Here is a 27,064-nt window from a genome sequence, read left to right as displayed (position 1 = left end):
TTGGCTCACTGCAACCTCTTCCTCCCAGGTTCTAGCAATTCTCTTGCCTCAGCCTCTTGAGTAGCTGGGACTATAGGTACATGCTGCCACGCTCAGCTAATTTTTTTGTATTTTAGTAGAGATAGGGTTTTACCGTGTTGCCCAGGCTGGTCTTGAACTCCTGAGCTCAGGCAATCCACCCGCCTTGCCGCCTTGGCCTCCCAAAGTGCTGGTATTACAGCCGTGAGCCACCGCGCCCGGCTGATGTGGTTTTTTTTTTTTTTTTTTTTTTTTTTGAGACGGAGTTTCACTCTTGTTACCCAGGCTGGAGTGCAATGGCGCGATCTCGGCTCACCGCAACCTCTGCCCCCTGGGTTCAGGCAATTCTCCTGCCTCAGCCTCCTGAGTAGCTGGGATTACAGGCACGCGCCACCATGCCCAGCTAATTTTTTTTTTGTATTTTTAGTAGAGATGGGGTTTCACCATGTTGACCAGGATGGTCTCGATCTCTCAGCCTTGTGATCCACCCGCCTCGGCCTCCCAAAGTGCTGGGATTACAGGCTTGAGCCACTGCGCCCGGCGATGTGGTTGTTTTCTAACAGCTGCAGGGCTGTGACTGGGGCACCGGGGATAGACTTTATTTGTCTCTGTATCACTTTTAACCTCCTGCACCGAATTATCTGTGTGCCAGCCAGGCACGGCTCATGCCTATAATCCCAGCACTTTGGGAAGCTGAGGCGGGAGGATCGCTTGAGGCCAGGAGTTTAAGACCAGACTAAACAACACAGTGAGACCCCCATCTCCACAAAAATCCATTAAAAAAAAAAGTCAGCTAGGCATGGTGGTGCACGCCTGTAGTCTTAGCTACTTGGGATGCTGAGGCTGCAGGATCACTCGAGCCCAGGTGCTGGAGGCTGCAGTGAGCTATGGTTGTGCCACAGCACTCCAGCCTGGGCAAAAGAGCAAGATCCAGCCTCAAAAAAAAAAAAAAAGGAATGATCCATGTATCTGTGTCTGTTCCCCTTGGAATGTGAGCACAGGAGAGCTGGGACTGTTTGACGATTCTGTCGTCAGAGCCTGGTTCATGACAAGCATGCCTTTGAATGAACAAAGGAAGTAGGGATTTCCCCATCCCAGTCTCCAAAGACAGGTTATAGAAGGGAAGAGTTGTGCCTGGTGCGATTGTGCCTGGTGGGAGCCACTGGACGCAGGAGCCTCTAAGGACCCTAGCTCTGCTAACAGTTGGATTCCCATACTCATGCCAGGGTGTCTGCACGTGCCCGAGACTCAGGTGGTTCCATACTCAAATTCTACTCTGCCCTGGTCTTGTTAGGCCTTGTTCTGGGTGGTGTTCACCTGAGAATGCTGACGATCCCCCAGCAGCCAGACCTCAAATGCCCCTTCCCACTCTCTGGCTGCCTGCAACCTGGAGAATGGGTGGCCCTGGCTGGGAGTCCGGTAGAGGCATCCAGAGACACCTGCTTCTCCCGTGCCTCTGAGAGCCCAGCATCTCTGTGGCCTAAGGAATTCTCATCTAGTTGATGGCGTGGCGGCAGAGGGTGGGCAAGGTAAGAGGACAGTAGCGGGAAGGGACTGTTTGAGCAACTTTGATTTGGTCTGTCTCACAGAGTTTTCTTGGGTTTCAACAGGACCACACTTCCTCTGTTCATCCAGTATCACAGCCAGGGGCTGGGAAAGTGACCAGGCTCTGGGACCCTCTGCTCTGGGGCCATATCAAGTGACTGAGGGCCAGCAGTTGGGCTGCCATGCCTTTTGCCTCCCCTATACCCGTCCCCGTCCCCTTTCTCCGTCACTCCTCAGTAACCTCCTGGCTGCGGGCCTCCCCTCTGGCTCAGCCCCTTGACTCAGCTCCTCCATTCAGCCCTCTCTGCCCAGTCCCTCTGCCAAGCCCCCTGCCTGGCCATCTCACCACCATGCTCCTCCCAATTCAGAACCTCTTGCTTTGGAGGCCTCGAGGTGTCTAGCCTGCATGCCCGGCCCAGGGTGAGTTGGCAGCTCCCAGGCCCCTGTTCAGAACCATCTCCTCCTTAAAATGTATTTCCACACCCACCCTACCACCACATCACAGTGGAAGCAGGACTCTTCTCTGGACTCAAGATTTCTGGAGATTTTCCACCAAGCCCAATCCTGAGGCCCTGGGGATGGACGCTGGGCATTTTGGGGGTGGGAGTAGGGGAATGGGGAAACCATAGTGCTGACTCAGAGATCCCGGGATGTGCTGAGTCAGAGACCCTGGGGTGTGCCACAATTTATTCTCAGAGAGGCTGGAAGTGGGAGGCCTTGGCAAAGCTTCTCTTCCTTTAAGGATTTCAAAGTTTGACTCCAAGGTTTACTTGCTTCCGTGGTTCCAGTTTAGAGCCAGAATGTGGGGGAAATCAAGCATAAGAACATTTAGATTTGAGGAGGTGCCCCCCCTTTCACCCTCCCTACCTCCCAATCTCCCCCATGGCCCAGCATCCCTGAATTCCTCTCTTCTCTGGCTCAAGCAAAACCTCCTGGCTTGTACATCACCACAGCCGGCCCCAGGAATGCGAGGGACCCTGTGTCAGGGCAGGGACCCTGTCATCCAAGACAGTTGGGCAGGGCGAGAGGCACGGGTGCAAGGCCTGCCTGGTTTCTACAACCTTCCAAAGGAGTCAGCTCCCGAAAGAAGGTTTTCAGAACTCAGGGCCTTGGGAGACGGGACAGCCAGCCAGACTCCCAGCACAAGCCGCAGGGAGCAGGCAGCGCTCCTCCAAGAACCCCACCCCACCAGGGTGCTCAAGGGAAGGGATGAGGTGAGGAGGCCGATCCAGGACGATTCTGGGAGCAGAGTTGGGGGGTGGAGGGAGGGGAAGTTAGGAGCCAAGTTTTGAAGAGAGAGAAGATAAAGATTGGCCAGGCCTGGTGCCTCAGGCCTGTATTTCCAGCACTTTGGGAGGCTGAGGCGGGTGGATCACTTGAGGTCAGGAAATCGAGACCATCCTGGCGAACACGGTGAAACCCCGTCTCTACTAAAAATACAAAAATTAACTGGGTGAGTGATGTGCACCTGTAATCCCAGCTACTCAGGAGGCTGAGGCAGGTGAATCGCTTGAACCCAGAGGTGGAGGTTGCAGTGACCTGAGATCGTACCACTCCATTCCAGTCTGGGAGACAGAGTGAGATTTTGTTGCAAAAAAAAAAAAAAAAAAAGAAAGAAAAAGAAAAAAAGAGAAGAGATTTTGTGAGAAGAAAGGGTGTCCCGGCAGGCAGGAAGTGAGTGCCGACGTCACCTCGAGTGCTGGGGAAGAGCCGGGCGGTCCTGGCCCTCCATCTTGGTCCTGACGCAGACCAGCTGCATAGCCTTGGGCTGGACGCTTAACCCCTCAGTCAATGAACCTGACATTTCCAGCCTCTCCAAGCCCTTGCTAGCTTCACATTTCCCAAATGAGTGGTAAATACCATCTCACAGAGTTGATGTAAGAGCAAAATGTGAGGCCTGTGATGGTTCTCGGTCCCAGTGGTCTCCCCTCTGCCTCGGGTCACAGCGCTGCTCCCGGCTGCTCAGTGCCAGGTGGTTTTCTCCCAGTCCGGTTCCTCTCGTAGGCCCTTTCCTTTCTCCTTGGGCAGGGTGGTGTGTTGGTGACTTCCTTTTTTTCTTTTTTGTTGAGGTGAAATTCACATAATATAAAATTAACCATTTTAGGCTGGGTGTGGTGGCTCACGCCTATAATCCCAGCACTTTGGGAGGCCGAGGCAGGTGGATCATCTGAGGTCAGGAGTTTGAGACCAGCCTGGCCAACATGGTAACACCCTGTCTCTACTAAAAAAAGACAAAAATTGGCCGGGTGCAGTGGCTCAAGCCTGTAATCCCAGCACTTTGGGAGGCCGAGGTGGGTGGATCACGAGGTCGAGAGATCGAGACCATCCTGGTCAACATGGTGAAACCCCGTCTCTACTAAAAGTGCAAAAAATTAGCTGGGCATGGTGGCACGTGCCTGTAATCCCAGCTACTCAGGAGGCTGAGGCAGGAGAATTGCCTGAACCCAGGAGGCGGAGGTTGCGGTGAGCCGAGATCGCACCATTGCACTCCAGCCTGGGTAACAAGAGCAAAACTCCGTCTCAAAAAAAAAAAAAAAAAAGACAAAAATTAGCCAGGTATGGTGGGACACACCTGTAATCCCAGCTACTCAGGAGGCTGAGGCAGGAGAATCACTTGAACCCAGGAGGCAGAGGAGGTTGTAGTGAGCCAAGATTGTGCCACTGCACTCCAGCCTGGGTAACAAGAGTGAAACTCTGTCTCAAAAAAAAAAAATTAAAGCTGTCCTAGTGGGTGTGAAGTGGCACCTCATTGTGGTTTTGATTTGCATTTCCCTAATGATTACTGATATTGAGCGTATTTTCATGTGTTTTGGGCGTTTTTTTTTTTTTCTTTTTTCTTTTTGAGACAGAGTCTCGCTCTGTCACCAGGCTGGAGTGCAGTGGCAGTGGGGTAATCTCGGCTCACTGCAACCTCCGCCTCCCGGTTCAAGCAATTCTCCTGCCTCAGCCTCCTGAGTAGCTGGGATTACAGGTGCATGCCACCGTGCCATTAATTTTTCTATTTTTAGTAGAGATGGGGTTTCACCATGTTGGCCAGGGTGGTCTCCATCTCTTCCCCTCCTGATCCGCCCACCTCGGCCTCCCAAAGTGCTGGGATTACAGGCGTGAGCCACCGCGCCTGGTCTTTGGGGCTATTTTTAATATCTTCTTTGGAGGAATATCTATTCAAGTCATTTGCCCATTTCTTCCCCCTTGCCGATTTTTAATTAGATTGTTTGTCTTTTTGTCTTGGGCAAGTTTCCTAGCCCCTCTACTTGGAAGCCCATTTCTTCGTTGTCTAATGGGGATGCTATTGTCTAAGTGTTACTGCAGAGGTGTGTGCCGTAATGTACATTAAGGCCTAGCACACAGTGGGAGTGAGAAATATGAGCTGACTCAGAATTCTCCTCTGATTTAGGAAGATCAGCCATCCCGGGTTTCCCAGGATGGCCCTGGCTTTAGTACTGACAGTCGCATCCTGGAAATTCCTCAGTTCCCTGTAAACTGGGACCATTGCTCTCCCTCCTCTGGTCCGCGGTGAGGCAGACAGTGTGTCCTTGCTGGGTTTTCATCCTAAACCTGTTTCCTCATCCGTGTGTGGGACTGATAATTCCTCATAGAGTTGTTCTAAAAATCAGATGCGCTGATTGCTTGAGAAAGTTAACCAGAAAGATCCGTCCCAGAACTTATCTGAAAGTACAAAAATGGGATTACAGTCACAAAAGAGGCTTTTCTGGCTTTGAAGCTTCAGGTGTTACCTTTCATATTCTTAACACTCTTCAAGGTGTGGGAAGGGGCCGATAGCACTGGCAGTGCCTTGGAGCTTGTGAGCAATGTGGAATCTCAGAGCCCTCAGACCTGCAGAATAATTAGAATCTGATTTCCAGGCACAGCAGGTCCTCCGATAACATCGTTTTGGTCAACCTTGTTTATTGATACAGCGTTGATGGATTCCCCAGCCCGGGCCACCATCTGTGTGGAGTTTGCATGTTCTCTTCATGTTTCTGGGTACTCCGGTTTCCTCCCACATATCAGAGATGTGCACCTGAGGCTCCCCAGTGTGTCTAAGTTGTCCCAGGATGAGTGAGTGTGAGTGTGTGTGTGAGTGCGCCCTGCGAGGGAGTGGCCTCGGAGTCTGTTCCCGCCTTGTGTGGGAACACACACAGCCACCAGCGCTAGAACTAGCCTAACTTGTTTTCATGAGTCTTTAAATGTATGTATTGCATAGCTCACATTTATGTCTGTTTAATATTACAAGTATTTTGGTCTTTATTTAGAAGTTTGACTTTATTTAAAAGCAACTGGAAATATGCCCTAGGAACTTAACTCTTGCTTATATCAATTACTTTATGGTAAAATGGGTTTCGTTATACGTTGCTTTGCTTACAATCAAAGTTTCCAAGAACCCATCAACAACGTTGAGGGCTTACTGTAATTCACATGCACACTTTTTTTTTTTTTTTTTTTTTTTTTGGAGATGGAGTTTTGCTCTTGTTGTCCAGGCTGGAGTGCAGTGGCACAATCTTGGCTCATTGAAACCTTGGCCTCATGGGTTCAAGTAGTCTTCTGTCTCAGCCTCCCAAGTAGCTGGGATTACAGGTGCCCACCACCACACCCAGCTAATTTTTGTATTTTTAGTAGAGACGGGGTTTCACTATGTTGGCTAGGCTGGTCTCGATCTCCTGACCTCAACTGATCCACTCGCCTTGGTCTCCCAAAGTGCTGGGATTACAGGCGTGAGCCGCCGTACCCAGCCTATGCACACTCAGGTTTGAGAAGCATTGCTTTATACCAAAGGCTATGAAGCAGAGGAAGTCATCCAAGATACGGAAAATGCATCAAGTTCATCACAGTAGTATTTATGAAAGCATCAGAATGGAAAGCCACCTAAATGCCCAATAAAAGAGAAATAGTGAAGAAAGTTGTGGGTGTTCTCTTGAGTGGACTGTCATGCAGCTGTTACAAATGATGTTTGGAAATACCATGTTTACCATCAGAAGCTGCTTTTGATGTCATGAAATGTGACAGAAGCGGTCCACAAAATGGCGTGATCAGCAGAACTATGACTGTGAAATTATACACACATAAGAAAAACACTAGAAGAAAATAGGCCAGCGTGGGACCAGATGAGGGATGGGGAAGGCCTGTTTTTGTTTTTGTCTGTCCTTGTCCTAATTCTCTGTGGCTATATGGTCTATATTTATCCTATCACAGTCCCTGGTTGGCTAATATCCCTCAAAAAGCCCACATTTGAGTCAGTGCCAGGATGGGATGATTTTTCCATTTCCATGGACTGTTGGGGTATTAAGAAATGCTTAACACCCCCAATGCCAGTCCACAGCCTCTGTACCAGCCTAGTCCGAAGCCCCATTTCCAGGGCTTTCTTAGGCCAGCCTCACTCACCCTGACATCTCTCTACCCCAGATCCTCAGCAGATTCGCGAGCCCCTTTGTCTAGCCTGGGTCTCTCCTTTCAGGGTCATACCAGGGGATGTACCTTCTGCATTTCTGTGATGACAGATGTTCTGTGTGGGTTTGTTTCAACCTGAGGTTTGGCTGCGTCCAGAGGGCGGCTGGGGGTTATTGTACAGATACATGAAGTGAGGGAAAATAACGGGACATTAAAAAAGCCTTTCTTGGCTGGGTGCGGTGGCTCCCGCCTGTAATCCCAGCACTTTGGGAGGCTGAGGTGGGTGGATCACCTGAGGTCAGAAGTTTGAGATTAGCCTGATTAACACGGTGAAACCCTGTCTCTACAAAAATACAAAAATTAGCTGGGCATACTGGTAAGCGCCTGTAATCCCAGTTTCTTGTGAGGCTGAGGCAGAATTGCTTGAACCCAGGAGGCGGACGTTGCAGTGAGCTGAGATTATGCCATTGCACTCTAGCCTGGTGACAGAGTGAGACTCCAACTCAAAAAAAAAAAAAAAAAAAAGCCCTACCTGGCGAGGCATGGCACTTCAGGCCTGTAATCTTAGCACTTTGGGAGGTAAAGGGAGGGAGGATTGCTTGAGCCCAGGAGTTCGAGACCAGCCTGGGTAACAGGGTGAGACCCTGGCTCTACAAAAATTACAAAAAAAGTTAGCTGGGCATGGTGGCCCATGCCATAGCCCCAGCTACTCAAGAGGCTGAGGTGGGAGGATCACGGATCACTTGAGCCTGGGAGACAGAGGTTGCAGTGGGCCAAGATGGCACCACTACACTCCAGCTTGGGTGGTAGACTGAGATTCTGTCTCTAAATAAATAAATAAGCCCTTCCTGTATGGCTTTATGTTTAATCCACACAACCATCCAATGAGGCAGGCATGTCTCTCTTTAGCTTTCTGGAACAGAGAGGTGAAGTTGCCTACCCAAGGTCACACAGCCAGTAAGTGGCAAAACCAGGACAAGAACCCAGGTCTTTCTGCCTTCAGAGCCTGAGCTCTTTTTCGCAATTTAACTTAATTAAAAAAATTTTTTTTTGAGACAGGGTTCTTGCTCTGTCACCCAGGTTGGAGCACAGTGGTGTGATCATAGTTCACTGCAGCCTCAACCTCCTGGGCTCAAACGATCCTCCCACCTCAGCCTCCCAAGTAGCTGGGACTGCAGGTGTGCCCCACCACACCCAGCTAATTTTTGTATTTCTTTGTAGAGATGGAGGCTCCTATGTTGCCCAGGCTGGTCTTGAACTCCTGGCTTCAGGTGACCCTCCCTCCTTTGCCTCTCAAAGTACTGGGATTACAGGCACGAGTCAGAGTGCCTAGGCAGTCTGAGCTCTTATGCACCGTCTCCTCAGGGACAAAAACGAGTGATGTGTTGATGCAGAAGGTACTGCTGGACCAGGACCTCTCAAACTGTGCTCTGCAAAAAAAATCCCCTTGGAAGTGCTTCCAAAGGCAGATGCCGATTCAGCAGGCTTGGCGTTGGGCCCAGGAGTGTGAATTTCTAATGGGCTCCCAGCGATGCTGATGTTGCTGAGGATCTAGAACGCATTTCTGTTGGCCTTGTAAGGCCTCACGGCACGTGTGCCCTGCGATGGAAGGGCAGGGGATGTCTCCCTCCCCACAGCAGTCCCGTCCACGCCTCCTGGGTTGGACCCAGCTGCCTCAGCGCTATCCCGACCAGCCTGGCCGGCCAAGCCTCTCTAGCAGCCCTGCAGAGCGTCCTTGGTTGCTTGCCCCAGCATTTCCACCTGCCAGTTGGCTGGCAGGTGATGGGCTGGCTGACTGTGACAGCTTAGCCAGAGTTCCTGTCCAGAAACGTCTCGAGCTCAGCCAAGGTAAATGCTGCCCTGCTGTCAGAAATGAAGTGCCTGTCGGGCCTCTGGGCATGACTAATTGAGGCAGAAGAGATTCTGTAACTGCTGACGCTTTGGCTGGAGCAGGGGGTTGCGTTGAGGAGGAGCCTCCACAGTCAAGCGCTTTCCTGGAGAAGCCCAAGAAAATCAGGGTAATAGCTCCCACTTCTCAAATACCTCCTGTGGGCCAGGCACTGCGCTGAGAGCTTCGTGTAGATATGATTTGTCTAATCCTTTCAAGAACCCTGCAAGAGGCCCGGCGAGTTGGCTCACAGCTGTAATCCCAGCACTTTGGGAGGCTGAGGTGGGTGGATCACCTGAGGTCAGGAGTTCAAGACCAGCCTAGTCAACATAGTGAAACGACGTCTCTACTAAAAATACAAAATTAGCTGTCATGGTGGCACACATCTATAATCCCAGCTACTCGGGAGACTGAGGCAGGAGAATCATTTGAAGCCGGGAGGTGGAGGTTGTAGTGAGCTGAGATGGGGTTGTTACAATCCAGCCTGGGAGACAAGAGTCAAACTCCATCTCAAAAAAAAAAAAAAAAAAAAGAAGAACCTTGCAAGAAAGGTCACCGATGAGGGAACTGACGCCCAGAGAGAAGAGTGACATAATAACGATTCAGTGTTGGCACCTGGGTCGGTCTCACTCCACAGCCCATACGCTTGATCCTAGAGCAGTGGTTTTCGAATCATGCTCCATGGAAGCCCGAGGGTCCAAGGAGAGCTTCATGGGTTGCTGTGGGAGGGAAGGTGGCAGAAAAGGACAGCAGGCTGGCTCCAGCCCTTCCCTTTCCTTCTTCCAAAGTGGCTTTACTTTGATGTGATGTATCTATTGCGTTTCTCTGGAAGACTTGTTGGAAGAAACGATTTCAGGACCAAAAATATTTGAAATCCGCGTCACGCTGCCTCCCCAAACAAATGTGGATTATCGATCGGAGCGTCTTGCACACATTCCAAGGAAACATCATTGCCTTTGGTGGACTTGCCAAGTGGCATGGCTCACGCTACCCTTGCTGACCTCCTTTGTAATGCCGGGTCATCCCCGTCAGAGCTTCTACAGTGGGCTGTGAATTGTGTAAATTCCTTGCGAAGCTTCACTGCCAGGCAAGGTCGCCACATCCCTTTTTTCTGAGACAGAGTTTCGCTCTTGTTACCCAGGCTGGAGTGCAATGGCGCGATCTCGGCTCACCGCAACCTCCGTTGTCTCCTGGGTTCAAGCAAGTCTCCTGCCTCAGCCTCCCGAGTAGCTGGGACTACAGGCGTGCACCACCATGCCCAGCTAACTTTTTGTATTTTTAGTAGAGATGGGGTTTCACCATGTTGACCAGGATGGTCTCGATCTCTTGACCTTGTGATCCACTCGTCTCGGCCTCCCAGAGTGTTGGGATTATAGGTGTGAGCCACTGCGCCTGACCTCCACATCCTTTTTAAGAGGCACATCAATATGGATGATAGTGACCACACCCCGGGATGGGCTGGCCTGAAGAGACCCCTTAGGGCCTTGTATTAATTAGGATACAGCTTCTGTTGTAACAGATGCCAAAGGGACAAGGCCCTTAGCTATGCGAGAAATCTATTCTTCTCTCACATGTAATAGTGTGAGCGTAAGTAAGCCAGGGTTGCTGTTGGTCTCCCTGCTGTTGGGGGCCTAGGATCCTGCTATCTCACTGCTCCGCCATCTAAAACACGTGCTTTCAATTTTGTAGCTCAGGATGGCTGTTTCAGCTCCCACCATCACATCTGCATCCCAGTCAGGCAGAGGGAGGGCACCCCAGTATTTTTTTTTTTTTTTTTTTTGAGACAAGAGTCTTGCTCTGTCACCCAGGCTGAAATGCAGTGTCGTGATCTCAGCTCACTACAACCTCTACCTCCCAGGTTCAAGTGATTTTCCTGCATCGGCCTCCTGAGCAGCTGAGATTACAGGTTTCCCCCACCATTACACAGATAATTTTTGTATTTTTCGTAGAGATGGGGTTTCGCCATGTTGGCCAGGCTGGTCTCAAACTCCTGGCCTCAAGTGATCTGCCCGTCTCAGCCTCCCAAAGTGCTGGGATTACAGGCGGGAGTCTCCGCACCCTGTCACCCATTCTTATTTAAGGCAATCTTTCTGCTTATCCTCCATGGGCCAGACATAGTCACGTAGCCATACCAAGTCATAAGGAGGGCTGGGAAATATGGTTTAACAGGGCAGCGTGTGCCTAGCTACAACTGGGAGCTTCTTCTGCTACTCAAGGAAGAAGGAGAGAATAGTTATTGGGAGAAAATTATTAGGACTTCCTCTATCAAAACTGCCCATGTGGGTGGCAGCATGATAAGGGACCTATGGTGGCAGTTGGGAAGTGTCTCCAAAGTTGGTGAATTCCAAGCCCTGGGACTCTTTTTCCCAATGGTCAGCCAAGAAGCCAGCAGTGATTGACTTTATAGAAGAAGAATCACGGTGGTGTTGGCAAGAAAATCAAACTCTGTAAAATATTTCAAAGAGGTTTATTCTGAGCCTCCATGAGTGATCGCAGCCTGGAAAACAGAAACCCAAGAAGCCTTAAGTGATCCTGGGACAGTCAGGTGACAACTTTGCTTTATACATTTTAGGGAAGCAGAAGTTAATGGCAAAGTCTTAAATTAATATATGGAGTTTATATGTTGGTTTGGCCCAAAAAAGGTGGGATATCTTGAAGTGAGAACCCACAGGTGGGTTCAGAGATTCTTTAATTTGCAGTTGGTTAAAGGAGTAAGGCTTTGTCCAAAAACCTGAAGTCAGTGGAGGCCAAGTGCAGTGGCTCCTGCCTGTAATCCCAGCACTTTGGGAGGCGAAAGTGAGAGGAATGCTTGAGCCCAGGAGTTGGAGACTGGCCCGGGCAACGTGGCGAAACCTTGAGTCTACAGAAAATTTTATAATTAGCTGGATGTTTGGCCAGGTGCAGTGGCTCACGCCTGCAATCCCAACCCCATCTCTACTAAAAATACAAAATTATACAAAATTAGCAGGGTGTGGTGTCCCATGCCTGTAATCCCAGATACTTGGGAGGCTGAGGCAGGAGAATCACTTGAACCTGAGAGGTGGAGGTTGCAGTGAGCCGAGATCACACCACTGCACTCCAATTGCACTCCAGCCTGGGAAACAAGAGTGAAACTCCATTAAAAAAAAAAAAAAAAATTAGCTGGGTGTGGTGGCACACGCCTGTGATCCCAGCTATTCAAGAGGCTGAGGCAGAAGGATCACTTGAGCACTGAAGTTGAGGATCGAGGCTGCAGTGAGAAATGATCAGGCAATAGAGTGAGACCTACCTCAAAAAAAAAAAAATCTAAAAGAAATAAAAATAGAAAACTTGGAGTCCATGGAAAAGAATGTTAAGACAGAGAAGTCTGCTAATCATCATGTGATCTGCCAGACATATCACATCATGTATCATATGATCTGCCAGTCCCATTATCTCACGCATCCTATCTGGCACATCATGTGACATGTCAGAGCAAGACTCAATATGCTGAGTCGGACTGGCCTGCAGGGGCTCGTGATTTAACCTGTGCCTGTCATGGCAGAAGGTTCTGTTTATAATTTGGTATCATATTGCCCCAGAGTCCATTCTGTCTTCTGATTTCTATTTTAATATTAATGCTAGTCAATTGTGTCTAAACTGCCAAAGGGAAGGGTTACAATGAGGTGTGTCTGACCTCCCATCCCATTATGGCCAGGAATTCAGTTTTTAAGGTTTTTCTGGGGTCCCATTGGCCAAGAGGGGATCCATTCAGTCAGTCGGAGGACTTAGGATTTTTAGTTTACAGTAGCCGATGTGTTGCCAGGGAAATGTTCCCCCAGAAATTTAGTTTCTCACTTCTCTCTTCTCATTCAGATTCTTTTAAAAAATTAAGTTAAAAAAAATTTTTTTGAGACAGGGTCTCACTCTGTCACCCAGGCTGGAGTGCAGTGGCGTGATCTTGGCTCACTGCAGCCTCAACTTCCCAGGCTCAAGTGATTCTCCTGCCTCCGCCTCTGAGCGGTTGGGACTATAGGTGCATGCCATCATGCCTGGCCACTTTTTGTATGTTTTGTAGAGATGGATGTTGCCCAGGCTGGTCTTGAACTCGTGAGCTCAAGTGATCCACCCACCTAGGCCTCCCAAAGTATCAGCATGACAGGTGTGAGCCTCCACCCCTGATCTAATTTAATTTTTAAATTGACAAATTCTTGTACATATTCATGGGGTACATAGTGATGCTTCAATACATATCACGTATAGTGTTCAGATCAGGGTAATGAGCGTATCCATCATTCCATCATTCCAAACATGTGTTCTTGCTTTCTGTTGGGCTTATCCAGATTCTCGCTGTAGCAATGAGGGACTGCCTGGGCTCACCCTGGAGGTCTTTCCTCTGATCACTCATAAGCAAGGCTATTCTATTTAAGGTCCTTTTGGTTCCAAGGAGCTATTTGAGCTGTCCCACAAAGAAGGATTATTGTGAGGGTGCAGAGAACGATCATGGCAAACCCAAGGGCTGGACATGAAGGGCAGCCAGACCTCAAGGAAGCTGGAAAGCTGTTGGGAACCAGACTCCCTCCCCCAATTTTTGCCTCCTTTTCATTATTTCAGCATATGTTTGTTGAAGCCAGATCTGCCTTTTCCATTCTGTGGATCAGGAGTCTTCTGCAGACAGCTCAAGATGGTTTCAGTTCCTTGTTTTCTTTCTCACAGACCCTGTTCATCTTGAATGGTTTCAGTTCCTAAGTCTCCATGATCTTTCAACTCAGCTCTCCTGCCACTAGCTTCTCAGTTTCCCAATTTCACCTTCCCCGGGGTTCAGGCTGCACAAGCTGAAGATTGCAGGCTTCCAACAGATGGGCTGCTTTTGAATCATATGACTACCTATGTCCAATCAGCCTGAGGAAGCACAGAGTCAGGTGGGAGACTGCGGTGGGTGTAATCACTCAGCAGGGCCTGTGGCAGTGCGGGGGTGGTGGGCAGGCATCCTTGGGATAGGGGCGGAACATCCTGGTACAAGGATAAAACATGTCTGTTACAAGGATATTATTTAAAATATAATGCCACACCTGAAATTTTAGTTAGCAGGGCTCCATACAACATTGATGTTCCAGGAGCATCAGAAATTCTAGACTAGGTGGGCATGATGGCTCATGCTTGTAATCCCAGCGCTTTGGGAGGCCAAGGCAGGTGGATCAGCTGAGGTCAGGAGTTCAAGACCAGCCTGGCCAACATGCTGAAACCCCATCTATACTAAAAGTACAAAATTAGCTGGGCATGGTGACATGCACCTGTAATCCCAGACACTCGAGAGGCTGAGGCAGAAGAAGTGCTTGAACCCAGGAGGCAGAGGTTGCAGTTTGCCGAGATCTCGTGCCATTGCACTCCAGCCTGGGGGACAAGAATAAAACGAGGGAGGTGGAGAGAGGGGAAGGGAGAGAGAGAGAGAGAGAGAGAGAGAGAGAGAGAGAGAGAGAAGAAAGAAAAGAAGAGAAGAGAAAAGAAATTTTAGACTAAAATGATCGGTTCTAGAAAACCCTGGGTAGGTGGCAACAGCCTTAATTGTATCACTGATGCTCAGCCCTGAGGAACTTGGGTAAGCTCTGGCCTCATAAAGAACTGGATGGAGACAATCGATTCAGGCAATGGAGCACCCCTGTCCCAGCTGAAGGGTCATTCTTATTCCACAAGGCCTGAGTGGTTGGCAGAATTGTTGTTCCTCCTGGGCATGTGGACAGATTGGAGGGTGCTGGCCAGTCAAGCCCTTTACTCAGCTATGCTTCCAGAAAGTAAAAGGCATGTCTCTTGGTTTTGTTTTGTGACAGGGTCTTGCTCTGTTACCCAGGCTGGAATGCAGTGGCACGATCATGGCTCACTGCAGCTTTGATCTCCCGGGATGAAGCGATCCTCCTGCCCCAGCCTCACAAGTAGCTGGGACTATAGGTGCATGCCACCACTCCCAGTTAATTTTTGCATTTTTTGTTTTTTTTTGTAGATTTACAGGGTCTCACTATGTTGCCTAAGCTGGTCTTGAACTCCTGGATTCAAGTGAGGTTTCTGCCTCAGCCTCCCGAAGTCTTTTGAGAGTGCTGGTTCTTGTCTTTTGAGAGTGCTGGTTCATTGGCAGGATTCAATTGACAGGTGGACATTGCGGTCGACTTTCCAATGTATATTTTACCTTACAGCCTTGAACAGTAGGAATGGAATCTTGGGTTCCATGTTAACCCTACCCCCTAGCCGGTGTTTGGTTTAGGTGGAAGCTGTTCAGCATCTGGGGCTCCCTAGTCCAGAGGTGGCACAGGACCCAGGTTGGCCCTACCATCCTGTAGCACATGTGTTCATTCGGTGGTTGGGGAGATGTGTGCTGTGCCTGTCTTGCTTTCACGAGCCAGGATGCACAGGGCTAGTTGCCACTGTCAGCCATCCCGTCACTACAAGGTACCCAGCCTTACAATGAAGCCCACGCTGAAAATGGTAGAGAAGATGGCCGGGCATGGTGGCTCACGCCTGTAATCTCAGCATTTTGGAAGGCCGAGGCAGGTGGATCATCTGAGGTCAGGAGTTCAAGGCCAGCCTGACCAACATGGAGAAAATCCCTTTCTACTAAAAATCTAAAATTAGCCAGGTATGATGGCGCATGCCTATAATCCCAGCTACTTGGGAGACTGAGGCAGGAGAATCGCTTGAACCCGGGAGGCGGAGGTTGCACTGAGCCAAGATTGTGCCACTGCACTCCAGCCTAGGCAACAAGAGTGAAACTCGGTCTCAAAAAGACAAGAAAAGAAAAGGAAATGGCAGAGAAGCTTGGTCTTGGTCATTGAGCCACATTCCCCATCAACCCTGATGTCAGGCCTTTGCTCACCCAGCTTCCATTCCCCCTTCCTAGTGGAGTCATGATCCCCAGGTCCTGGGGAAGTAGACTGGTTTACAGCCCTGGCCCCTGTAATAGTTGGGGTCTGCATCAGACGGTTTGGTAAGACTGAAGGGAAGATCTTGCATTCCATCCACTCTTGGTGGGAAGTTTCTCCTTTTGAACCCGACAAGGAAGCATGCTGCCTCAGTGGCTACAGGCAGCCCTCTTTGGACCCGGGCACAGTCACACTTAGGACAATGTCCTGATGACATGAGAGTCGTCCATGTTCCACACCTGCTGGCTTGCCGCTGGGCTCTCAGACGCTTGGTCTAACACATCCTCCACGTTGGAGCTGGGTTAAGCCTGGAGTTCTTTCTCTTCTTTGCCCCAGAAGCATCTCCCTTGTCATCTTCACTTCCTCAGAGAAGAACTTGAGGAATCCAGAGACACTTTCCTGTGTCCAGGATGTCCCAGGTTTGGGAAAGCTCTCCACGGGCTTGGATTCCCAGAGGAGGCAGCTGGTTCCTCTGTAAGTGGCTTTTGTGTCACCTGCCATTGGAGATGTCTTTGTCAGAGCCACACTGCACCTTCTCAGGACAGCCTTGACACCACTGGCTGCAGAATCCTTGATTCAGCTCATTTGGCAAGCAGATGCTGAACACTCGCCAGATGTCAGGTGCCAGGCCCTGTGCTGGGGAGGTGCTGGGGGCGAGGAGATGGCTGCGCCACTGTCCCTGAGCTCCCACCTCCAGACAGTGATCCTTCTCATTTTTTTTTTTGAAACAGAGTCTTGCTCTGTTGCCCAGGCTCCTAGGCTGGAGTGCAATGGCGTGATCTCAGCTCACTGCAATATCAGCCTCCTGGGTTCAAGTGAATTTGCTGCATCAGCCTCCCAAGTAGCTGGGATTACAGGCCTGTGCCACCACGGCTGGCTAATTTTTGTATTTTTAGCAGAGATGGGGTTTTATCATGTTGGTCAGGCTGGTCTTGAACTTCTGACCTTGGGATGATCTGCCTGCCTTGGCCTCCCAAAGTGCTGAGATTACAGGCGTGAGCCACTGTGCCCAGCCCTGATTGAGATTTTAATGAATGACTGGCAGGTCACCCCAAGTCCTTCCTGGGGGGCTGTTGCTTAAAGAACTCAGAGACAGTGGACACAGGAAAGGTCACTGTCTTTGAGTGGAACTGACCTGGTTTCATACAGCTACATGATTTTTCTTTTTTTTTTTTCACGAGTCTCACTCTGTCACCCAGGCTGGAGTGCAGTGGCACAATCTCAGCTCATAGCAACCTCTGCTCCCGACTTCAAGCGATTCTGCTGCCTCAGCCTCTCAAGTAGCTGGGATTACAGGCATTTGCCACCACACCCGGCTAATTTTTGTGTTTTTAGTAGAGACGGGGTTTCACCATGTTGGCCAGGCTGGTCTCAAACTCCTGATCTCAGGTGATCCACCCTGTGTCGGCCTCCCAAAGTGCCGGGAATACAGGCGTGAGCCACCGTGCCCAGCATAGTTACATGATTTCTAGTCTCAGTTTCCCAACTGAGAAAGTGGGACTAATATTAGTGCTCACCTCCTAGGGTTGCCCTGTAGTAACATATATGAAATGCCCAGCACCCTACCATCCCCCCTGTGCAGATGCCAGCTTCCCCTCTCCTTCTTCCCATGCTCCCGAATACTCCCCTGCAGGCTTTGTGCTTGGCTCTGCCCGGGAGTGATCCCACTTCAAGTCACCCCCTCCCTCCAGGGTGCATTTTGGCCTCACTCATCACTCTGTGGATGCCCTTAGCCACAGCTGAGCAGATATGGCTCCTGGCTTCACTGACCTGGGGTAATCAAAGTCAGGCGTGCAGGAAGGCAGTCTGTTGGGCCCGTTTGGGGCCTGCAGCAGATTCTGCATGGCACTGCCCTCGAGCCAGTCCTTCCCCTGGCAGGCTGGCTATACTTGGCACCTCTGAGGCCTGAAGCAGAGCTTGGCCTCACCCCCGCTGGCCTGAGTAGGGCCTCATTAGGCTTCGAGACTCTCGTCCTCCCTGGGATCTGCTGACTTATTGGAGAGAATCTCAGCTTAGGAGTTAGAGGCAGCAGCTCCTTTCATTTCTGAGTCTACTTGAGTCAGAAAAGATGAAAGCTTTGTGTCCGTTAAGAGGTGCCATTGCAGGGGTCCTTGGCAACTCCAAGAATGAGTCCAAGGATCATCCAGGTGTCAGAGTTGAGGCCCGTGACACAGGGCCTGGCTTCTCTGCAGAGCAGCGTTAGCAGGGACTATGAGCCAGACCGCTTGTCTTTGCTGTGAAGCAGAGAACTTGGAGAAATGGGCTGGGGAGATGCGTTCCCAGGAAACTCACCCTTCGTGGTCTTAGCTGCGGTGGCAAGAGACACTTCAGCATCTGTTTGGACTTCACAATGGCAGAGCGTGGCTTCTGTCCTGGGCGCTCATTTGAGATGCCTGGAGGTTTGGGGAAGGCTCTCGCTGTGCGGGGCCTGGGAAGCAGGCTGATTGAAACCAGACCTTTCTCCGAGCCTCAAAGCAACTGTCTTAAACACCGGCTGGCTCGGGTTCCCAGGTGGAAGCGGTATTCAGGTGATGCTGAGACTTCTGTTTAGTATCCGCAGCTGCCCTGCTGTGTTTGGTTGAATGATCCTATCCTGGGCCTCAGAATATGCAGTGGTGGCCGTAAAACAGGCAGCCATGCCTCGTGGTCATTCTCTGCCCAACAAATCCTCCACTGAACACATACCCTGTGCTTAAACACGATAGATAAAGGCTGACCTTACTCCTGGGGAACTTATGATCTTACAGGAAAAGCAGACATGGAGATGTGTATAAAAGCCAAGTAAATTGTCACAAGTGTGCAAAACGTCAGCAGAAGGAAGCACAGGGAGTGACGGGAATGTAACGGAATCAGAGAGGCTTTCTTGAGGAAGCGACCCCTGAGCTGAGGCTGAGTGGGTGAACAAGGGTCAGGTCCTGAACAGGGAAGGGGAAGGAATGTTGAGGCACAGGAGGCACCAAGGTCCTGAGGCAGAAAACTGCACGGCAATTCCCAGAACAAGAGAGCAGGGGAGAGGAGGAGGCGCTGAGCCGGGGCCAGACCACCGCACATGGGGAGGGGAAGGACTTGTGTTTCTATAGCAGAAAGCTAAATCCGGGGACTTAAGGAGCATCCCTCTAGCGTGTCACCAAGGACTGAGGCTCCATCTAGTTCTCCACTTCACCATTCTTAGGGTATGGCTCTTGTCCTTAAACTCAACAAGATGGCTGCTGGAACTCCAGCCATCAGGTCTGCATTCCAGGCAGGAAGAAGAAGGACAAAGATAAGAGGGACAAGCTGTCAAATTTGACCTCTTTCAAAAGGCTTCACTAGAACCTTCAGCTCATGTCATGAGCCAGCTTGTGTCACATGATAATCCTTAAGACATCCAGGGAATGAAGTTTATTAGATGGCTACATTGCTGGTTGCTACAGAATCAATTTTATTTTTTTCCTTTTTATTTATTTATTTAGTTTTTGAGACAGAGTCCCACTGTGTCACTCAGGCTGAGTGCAGAGGCCCAATCATAGCCTCGATCTCCTGGGCTCCAGGGGTCCTCCTGCCTCAGCTTCCTGAGTTGCTGGGACTACAGGGACGCACCACCATGCCCAGCTAGTTGTTTTATTTTATCGTATTTTTTGTACAGACAGGGTCTCACTATGTTGCCCAGGCTGGTCTTGAACTCCTGGCCTCAAGTGATCCTCCAGCCTCGGCCTCTCAAAGTGCTAGGATTATAGGCATGAACCACTGTGCTCAATCCCAAATCAATGTTCTATTAGTAAAGAAGAGAAGGGGATGGCTTAAGGGGTGTAACCTTCGTCCTGAGTGCAACAGAGAGCCACAATGCCCTAAGCGAGGGGAGGACGTGGAGGAGGGAAAACCACTTCAGGTTGTCCCATTCGGCCACGTAACACACACCTGTGGGAGCGGATGCTCGTTCCCTAGGGCTGCCGTAACACATTGCCGTGATTTTGGCGGCTGAACGCAACAGAAATTTATTCACTTGCAGTTCTGGAGGCCAGAGGTCTGAAATCAAGGGGTCAGCAGGGCGGCACTTCCTCTCAAGGCCCTGGGAAAGGACCCTTCCTTGTCTTGCCCTAGCTTCTGGCTCTCCTGGAAGTCCTTGGTGGGCTTGGTTGGTAAACCGAGGCACCCCAATCTCTGCCTTCATTGCGACATGGACCCTCCCTGTGCCCCTGTGCCTCCTCCGCACCTCTGCTTCCACCTCCCCCTCTTTGTTTATATAAAGACTCTGGTCATTCGATTTAGGTCCCACCCTAATTCAGTCTGCCTTCATCTTGACTTGATTCATCTGCAAAGACTATTTCCAGTGGGTCGGGCATGGTGGCTCATGCCTGTAATCCCAGCACTTTGGGCCAGGACGGGCAGATCATGAGGTCAGGCGTTCGACTCCCGCCTGGCCAACATAGTGAAACCCTGTCTCTAATAAAAATACAAAAAATTAGCGGGGCCTGGTGGCAGGCACCCTGTAATCCCAGCTACTTGGAAGGCTGAGGCAAGAGAATCATTTGAATCTGGGAGTGGAGGTTGCAGTGAGCCAAGGAGGTTGCCACTGCACTCCAGGCGGGGCAACAGTGCAAGACTCCATCTAAAAAAAAAAAAAAAAAAAGACTATTTCCAAATAAGGTCACATTCATAGGTACCAGAGGTTCTCACACTTGAGCATACCGTTTTGGGTAACACACATGAAGGGCTACCTGGTGCTGGCTGTGTTCAGGTGGGTCACGGTTTCCCCCTCACCCACAGACCATAAGAAGATAGCCCAGGATTGAGGGAGGCAAGTTTATTTCCCAAATTTTGACACGGTGCAAAGCACTGGTCTCCCCACCCCCACCTTCAGCTAACATTTCCTCAGCACCGAGGATGTGAGGGATGGTGAGCCGTGGGCACAGAGGTGATCTTGCCCATCGCTGCGTGTCAGGGGCTCATAGTTCAGGTGCAAACAGACATTTAAATCACGGGCTGGCCTGGGTGTGGTGGCTGGCACCTGTAATCTCAGCTACTCGAGAGGCTGAGGCTTAAGAATCGCCTGAACCCGGGAGGCAGAGGTTGCAGTGAGCTGAGATGGCGCACCACTGCACTCCAGCCTGGGTGACAGAGCGAGACTCTGTCTCAAAAAAAAAAAAAAAAAAAAAAAAAAAAAAAAAAAAAAGGACTGAAAAGCATCTAAACTTGGTTTCCTTTCTTCAGACACAATTTTAGGCTAACTGATGCCTCTTAATAAACCACTTTTTGTTTGAACTGGGGGAAGAGGGTGAGCTGTAGTCACGGCTCTGGTGGGCGGTCCCAGCTGAACCATAACTGGCTGCAGTTGGGGTGCTGTAGACTGTCAGATGTCGTGTTGGACAGGCCCCCCCCCCTATATTTTTTAATTAGAAGTGGAATAAAAACTGCTCACCTGTGAATCCAGGAAGCAAGCTGGGGTGGCCAGCAGACTCTTCTTTTGTGCATATCTCTCTGCACAGATTGCTGTGCACGGAGCTTTGTTTCTTGATGGGTAATTTTTTTTTCAATTGAGATGGGGTCTCCGGCAGAGATGGGTGGAGATAGGAGAGACAGAAACCAAGGAGAAAAGATGAAGCATTAGATCTCCTGGAGGGTGGGAAAGAGGCAGAAAGGAGCTGCTTTCCCGAGGGAGGCCAGGAGGTCTGGGCAGAAGCAGCAGCTTCAGTGCCTGTGGGCAGAGCTGGAGAGCCGTGTGGCCCCGCTCTGGGTACCCTCCCAGGAATCCAGGGCTGGTGGCTATGGCAGCAATGAGAGGCAGCAATCCTTGACCCTCACCCCAGGGGCCGTGGCATCAGGGAAGCCCCCCTACCAGATGGCTTCATGCGTAAAACCAGAAATTCAACAAGAGTGGCCCCATGTGACTCTTGCAAATAGTACCCATGAATCATCCCTTGAGGACCCCTTGAACTAAGGGACAGTGGAGGCCTCTTGCAGGGGGTGGAGGTCATCCTTGGGCAGGTAGGGGTGGAAGGCCAAGAAGAAGGCAGCGTTTGGCCAGGCGTGGTGGCTCATGCCTGTAATCCCAGCACTTTGGAAGGCTAAAGTGAATGGATCAATTGAGGTCAGGAGTTCGAGACCAGCCTGTCCAACATGATAAAATCCTGTCTCCACTAAAAATATAAAAATTACCCAGGCATGGTGGCAGGCACCTGTAATCCCAGCTACTCAGGAGGCTGAGGCAGGAGAATTACTTGAACCTGGGAGGTGGAGGTTGCAGTGAGCCGAGGTCATGCCATTGCACTCCAGCCCAGGTGATAAAACGAGATTCCATCTCAAAAAAAGAAAAGAAAGAAGGTAGAGTTTGAGCGTAGTGTTGAATGAACAGGAATCTGCCGAGGAGAGAAGGCGAGGGTGGTCATTCCAGACAGGAGGACCAGCGTGGGCATTGGCATGAGTGACCACTGGTGGCTTGAGGCCGTCTGGGTAGTGTGGTCTGGGGGGTGGGTGCACAACGAAGCCCAAGGTGGTGAGAGGAGAGAGAAGGAGCTGGAGAGAGGTCGGGCTGGCTCATGGTGGGATCTGGCACGCCAGCCTAAGAGCTTTGGGTTTTGTCTTGAGGACAGTGTCTTGAGGGGGCCCTGCATAGCTTTTGAACAGAGTGATGTGGCCGCACAAGTGTTTTTGATTGGTTTGACTGCCGTGCTGAGGATGGGTGGAGGCATGGGCCGTCTGGAGGCAGGAAGGGAGGGCAGTGGCAGAGAAATACGCTCTCCCCTCCCTCACCAACCATGTTTTGTCTGCTTGTCTTCCCCCAGCCTGCCCTGACCCCAGGTCCCCAGAGTGTGTCACTTGTCGTAAGAGCAGAGTGCCTTCTGGCAGGTGAGGAGTGCAGGAGCCCCTTGTGCCGGCTCACACTGTGCCCAGGGCAAGGGCCGGCTGGGCAGCTGGTAGCCTGGCAGGGAGAACGTCGTTTGCTCTGCTGTGTCTGCGCCACCGCCGATGGGCAGCCTGATTAATGACCCAGGGCTCCTCATGGGTCAGCGGCCCCATCTCTGTGGCGCCGGCTGCCAAGGGAACCTGCCTGCCCCTGCCTCCCTTCCTCCTGCGGCTGGTGCTCTTGGGTCAGGAAGTGCTCCCACATCGCCCCCTCTGGCTCTAAGTCTTTCTGCCAGCGATTGCCCTGGCCTCGTTTAAACTCCGGCCCCAAGTACTCCCCTGCAGGAGAGGCTTTGCAGAATGAACCCCTGGCCCACAGCGTTCTGGCTTGCTCCTTATCTCCATCAGGCACACAGCAAAGGCTCAAAGATATGCCTCAAAGGAATCTTTGCTGCTTCTCTCCCCTTCCCAGCCCTCTGGTGATGCTGTGTGGGCACTGGGCTCTGTTTATTAGCTCTGCTTGACGGTCTGTATGTCTGTAATCTCGAAACATAGATTATGGGTGTGAGCCCCTGTGCCCAGCCCAGATTTTTCTTTTCCATTAAATAGGGTACTCTTCCAGGGCAGGGACCATGACTCCCCCTTGGTCTGGGAGCTCCCTGAAAACAAGGGCCTGGTTGGGGGCCATCGTGTCTGCTCCTCCCTCATGCTCCAAGCCAAGCTCAGCCATGGTCGTGCTCTGGAGGGATGCGGGGGCTGACGGGCCCCTGGCTTGCCTGGGAACGGGAGGGCTGAGCACGAGCGCAGTAGGTGTGGATTTGGCTGCGGCCAGGCCAGCTAGTGAGCTGTCTCAGGGAGTCCTAGGCCTAAACCAGCCCTTGGGGCCACAGGTCCAGCGCCCTGGGAGGGTGGTGACTTCCTGTATCCAGAAGTCTGGGTGAGGAGGGACAGAGAGGGATTCCTGGCATACTGACTACTCACGCCTCCTGTGGGCTTCATCTTGGGTGCTGGCAGGAGGACAACCACAGCTACTATGTGTCCCGTCTCTATGGCCCCAGCGAGCCCCGCAGCCGGGAATTGTGGGTAGATGTGGCCAGGGCCAACCGGAGCCAAGCGAAGATCCACACGATCCTCTCCAACACCCACCGGCAGGCTTCGGTGAGTGCCCCGGTCCCCAGCCATGCTTCCCTGGGTCAACCCATCCTGCCTGGTCAGTGGGCATGGCTGTGGCCCGGGATCTGTGACCTAGGAGGTACCTTCCAGGGATTCCCATGGGACTTTGCCAGAGTTGGGGTGCCCGGCAGTGGCCCTGGGCATACCTGCTCCCGACTCTGTCCAAACACGCATGAGACAATGTGGGTGCCCAGGTCCCTGGCCTGCAGCTTGGCCCGGCCTGATTTTCTCCATCCCCTGCAGAGAGTCGTCTTGTCCTTCGATTTCCCTTTCTATGGGCATCCTCTGCGGCAGATCACCATAGCAACCGGAGGTAAGGCCACGCCATGGGGCCGTTGGGGGTGGGGGGTGGGGCGGTTGGAGATCTCAGCCCGATCTCAGGGGCCCTCCCAGGGGAGGCTCACTGGAGACAGGGTTGTATGGATGGAATGGGGGGACACACGTTTGGCTCTAATAGGAGCCTGATTCTCAGGAGGAGGGTCAGTGGACGTCAGACCACTCCCCTTGCATCAGCTGACCTGCTCGTGTGTGCACGTGCGTGCGTCTCGGGCCAGCAGGAGTTGGTGTGGACAGCCCTGTGTCCCGCAGTCGCTGAGTAAGAGGGAGAGGGAGACCCCACTGAGAGCTTGGGCTCGCGGGCCAGGCTCTCTGCTGATAGGAGGCACCTCTTTAATTCCTGCACTTCAGTTCCACATCCCAATTCCCCAGGGATGGGGAAAGCTGTGAGTCTCCTCCTTTTCCTGTCCCCTCGACCTACAGTCTGTGCCCTGCTGAAGAGACAGGGAGGACCTTCTCTGGTCTGGGGCCCTTTGGCTTCATATACACCATATCCAGAGCCTGCCAGACGGGGATGGTGACCGAGGTCTCAGGCTCACTTCCAGCTCTGCCTGCACTGCCCTTCTTGGGGAAAAGGCCCCTAAAGTGGCCCCTCTGGGCCATTTCTGGTGACTCCTCTGCACCTCTCCCACCCTAGGCTTCATCTTCATGGGGGACGTGATCCATCGGATGCTCACAGCGACTCAGTACGTGGCACCCCTGATGGCCAACTTCAACCCTGGATACTCCGACAACTCCACAGTTGTTTACTTTGACAATGGTGAGACCAGATCTCAGGATTTAAGTCACTCAGCTGCAGGGATCCCTTGGTCCAGCCCTTTAGAGGAGCACAGGGCCCAGAGAGGGCGAGAGTCCCACAGCCCCACGGCTAGACGGCCACCTGCCTTTCTCTGCTCAGTTTTCTCATCTGTCAGATGGGGCCAAAAATGCCTGCCACCCAGAAGAATCTGAGGAGAAAACAGAATGATAGTGTGTGGCTCTTAGTGGAGGTAAAATAAATGCTAGGGGCCCTTATTTTTTATTTTTATTTATTTATTTTTTTTGAGACGGAGTTTCGCTCTTGTTACCCAGGCTGGAGTGCAATGGCGCGATCTCAGCTCACCGCAACCTCCGCCTCCTGGGTTCAGGCAATTCTCCTGCCTCAGCCTCCTAAGTAGCTGGGATTACAGGCACGCGCCACCACGCCCAGCTAATTTTTTTGTATTTTTAGTAGAGACGGGGTTTCACCATGTTGACCAGGATGGTCTCGATCTCTTGACCTCGTGATCCACCCGCCTCGGCCTCCCAAAGTGCTGGGATTACAGGCTTGAGCCACCGCGCCCGGCTAGGGGCCCTTATTGTTTCTTACTTTCACCAGGATGTCCCTTGAGCCCCGTCTGAACACCGGAGAACAGACATTTCTCCTTTTATCTCAAGGAGTCCGAATGGACAAGAAGGAAAGGGGAAGGAGATGACGGAGGACGGTTTCTGGGCCTGAGGCAGGACCTCCTGGCTCCTCTTGCTGCTTGGGAAGCCAGGCTGCTTTAGTGGGCTGCCCAGCTCCTGCTTCCTTCAGTTGGCAAACTTCCCCATCATCCTGAAGGGACCCACCTGTCCCTTGCCATTGCCCCCCGGCTGGATTTTTTTTTTTTTTTTTTAGATGGGGTTGCACTCCTGTTGCCCAGGCTGGAATACGATGGTGCAATCTCAGCTCACTGCAACCTCCACCTCCCGGGTTCAAGTGATTCTCCTGCTTCAACCTCCCGAGTAGCTGGGATTATAGGCATTTGCCACCATGCCTGGCTAATTTTGTATTTTTAGTAGAGACGGGGTTTCTCCATGTTGGTCAGGCAGGTCTCGAACTCCTGACCTCAGATGATCCGCCCACCTCGGCTTCCCAAAATGCTGGAATTACAGGCACGAACCACCAAGCCCAGCCCCCGACTGGCATTTCTGCAGGGCCCTGCTCCTTACATGATCTCCCGTCCAGCCAGCTCTCTGCTCTTCCCCCCAGGGACTGTCTTTGTGGTTCAGTGGGATCACGTCTACCTCCAAGGCTGGGAAGACAGGGGCAGTTTCACCTTCCAGGCAGTGCTGCACCATGATGGCCGCATTGTCTTTGGCTATAAAGAGGTGAGTGGACCCAGCTGCAAAGACAGCTGGATCGTGGAGCCTTTCCTGATTCAGCAAATATATAGAGAATTCACGACATACCAGGCATGGGGCTTGCTGGGGACACAGCAGTTAACAAGATGGTTGCAGGTCCTACCCACGTGGAGCTATAAGTCTGGTTGAGGAGCTGGACCATCATTACAGTGACAAATGTAGAATCACTGTGACAGGGCTCCCAAGTAGAGGTGCTGGGTGCTAGCTGAGCCTTTCATAGAGCTCTTTACATTGGCAGAGGCCAGGGGAGGCTTTGCTGAGGAAAATAGTTGAAATCTGCAGGATAAATAGGAGTTCAGGAAGCAAAGAGGAGAATGAAGTATGTTCCAGGAGAGAGAACAGTGCATGCAAAGGTCCTGAGGCCAGTCAGAGCATGGCTGGCACAGCACTGAAAGAAGGCAGCACAGGCCGGGCACGGTGGCTCACACCTGTAATACCAGCACTTTGGGAGGTCGAGGCAGGTGGGTCATCTGAAGTCAGGAGTTCAAGATCAGCCTGGCCAAGATGTTGAAACCCTGTCTCTACTAAAAATACAAAAAAAAATTAGCTGGGCATGGTAGCGGGCACCTGAAATCCCAGCTACTTGGGAGGCTGAGGCAGGAGAATCGCTTGAACCCAGGAAATGGTGCCATTGCACTCCAGCCTGTGCAACAGAGTGAGACTCTGTCTCTAAAAAAAAAAAAAAAAAAAAAAGGCAGCATGATGAGCAGTGTGGTGACTCACAACTATAAACTCAGTGCTTTGGGAGACTTAGGCGGGAGGATTGCTTGAGCCCAGAAGTTTGAGACCAGCCTGGGGAACAGAGCAAGACCTCACCTCTATTAAAAAAAAAAAAAAAAAAAAATAGAGGCCGGGCACGGTGGCTCACACCGGTCATCAC

At 51.4% G+C, this 27,064-nt stretch overlaps 1 protein-coding gene across 2 annotated transcripts in view; it reads left to right on the top strand.

Moving 5' to 3' along the window:
* Positions 1 to 27,064, top strand: part of PLXDC1 (plexin domain containing 1) — an 83,452-nt gene that overhangs the window by 18,910 nt on the left and 37,478 nt on the right. For both annotated transcript variants that reach the window (XM_003931191.3, XM_074388684.1), the window contains exons 3-6: positions 23,545 to 23,688; positions 23,947 to 24,016; positions 24,677 to 24,799; positions 26,033 to 26,151. In XM_003931191.3, coding sequence (XP_003931240.3) covers positions 23,545 to 23,688; positions 23,947 to 24,016; positions 24,677 to 24,799; positions 26,033 to 26,151 — 456 coding nt within the window. The remainder of the gene's footprint in view (positions 1 to 23,544; positions 23,689 to 23,946; positions 24,017 to 24,676; positions 24,800 to 26,032; positions 26,152 to 27,064) is intronic.

Source organism: Saimiri boliviensis, chromosome 17, assembly GCF_048565385.1.
Source record: "Saimiri boliviensis isolate mSaiBol1 chromosome 17, mSaiBol1.pri, whole genome shotgun sequence".
Lineage (NCBI taxonomy): Eukaryota > Metazoa > Chordata > Mammalia > Primates > Cebidae > Saimiri > Saimiri boliviensis.
Note: the sequence above shows the minus strand (reverse complement) of the source record. Positions and strands in the feature narration are given on the sequence as shown.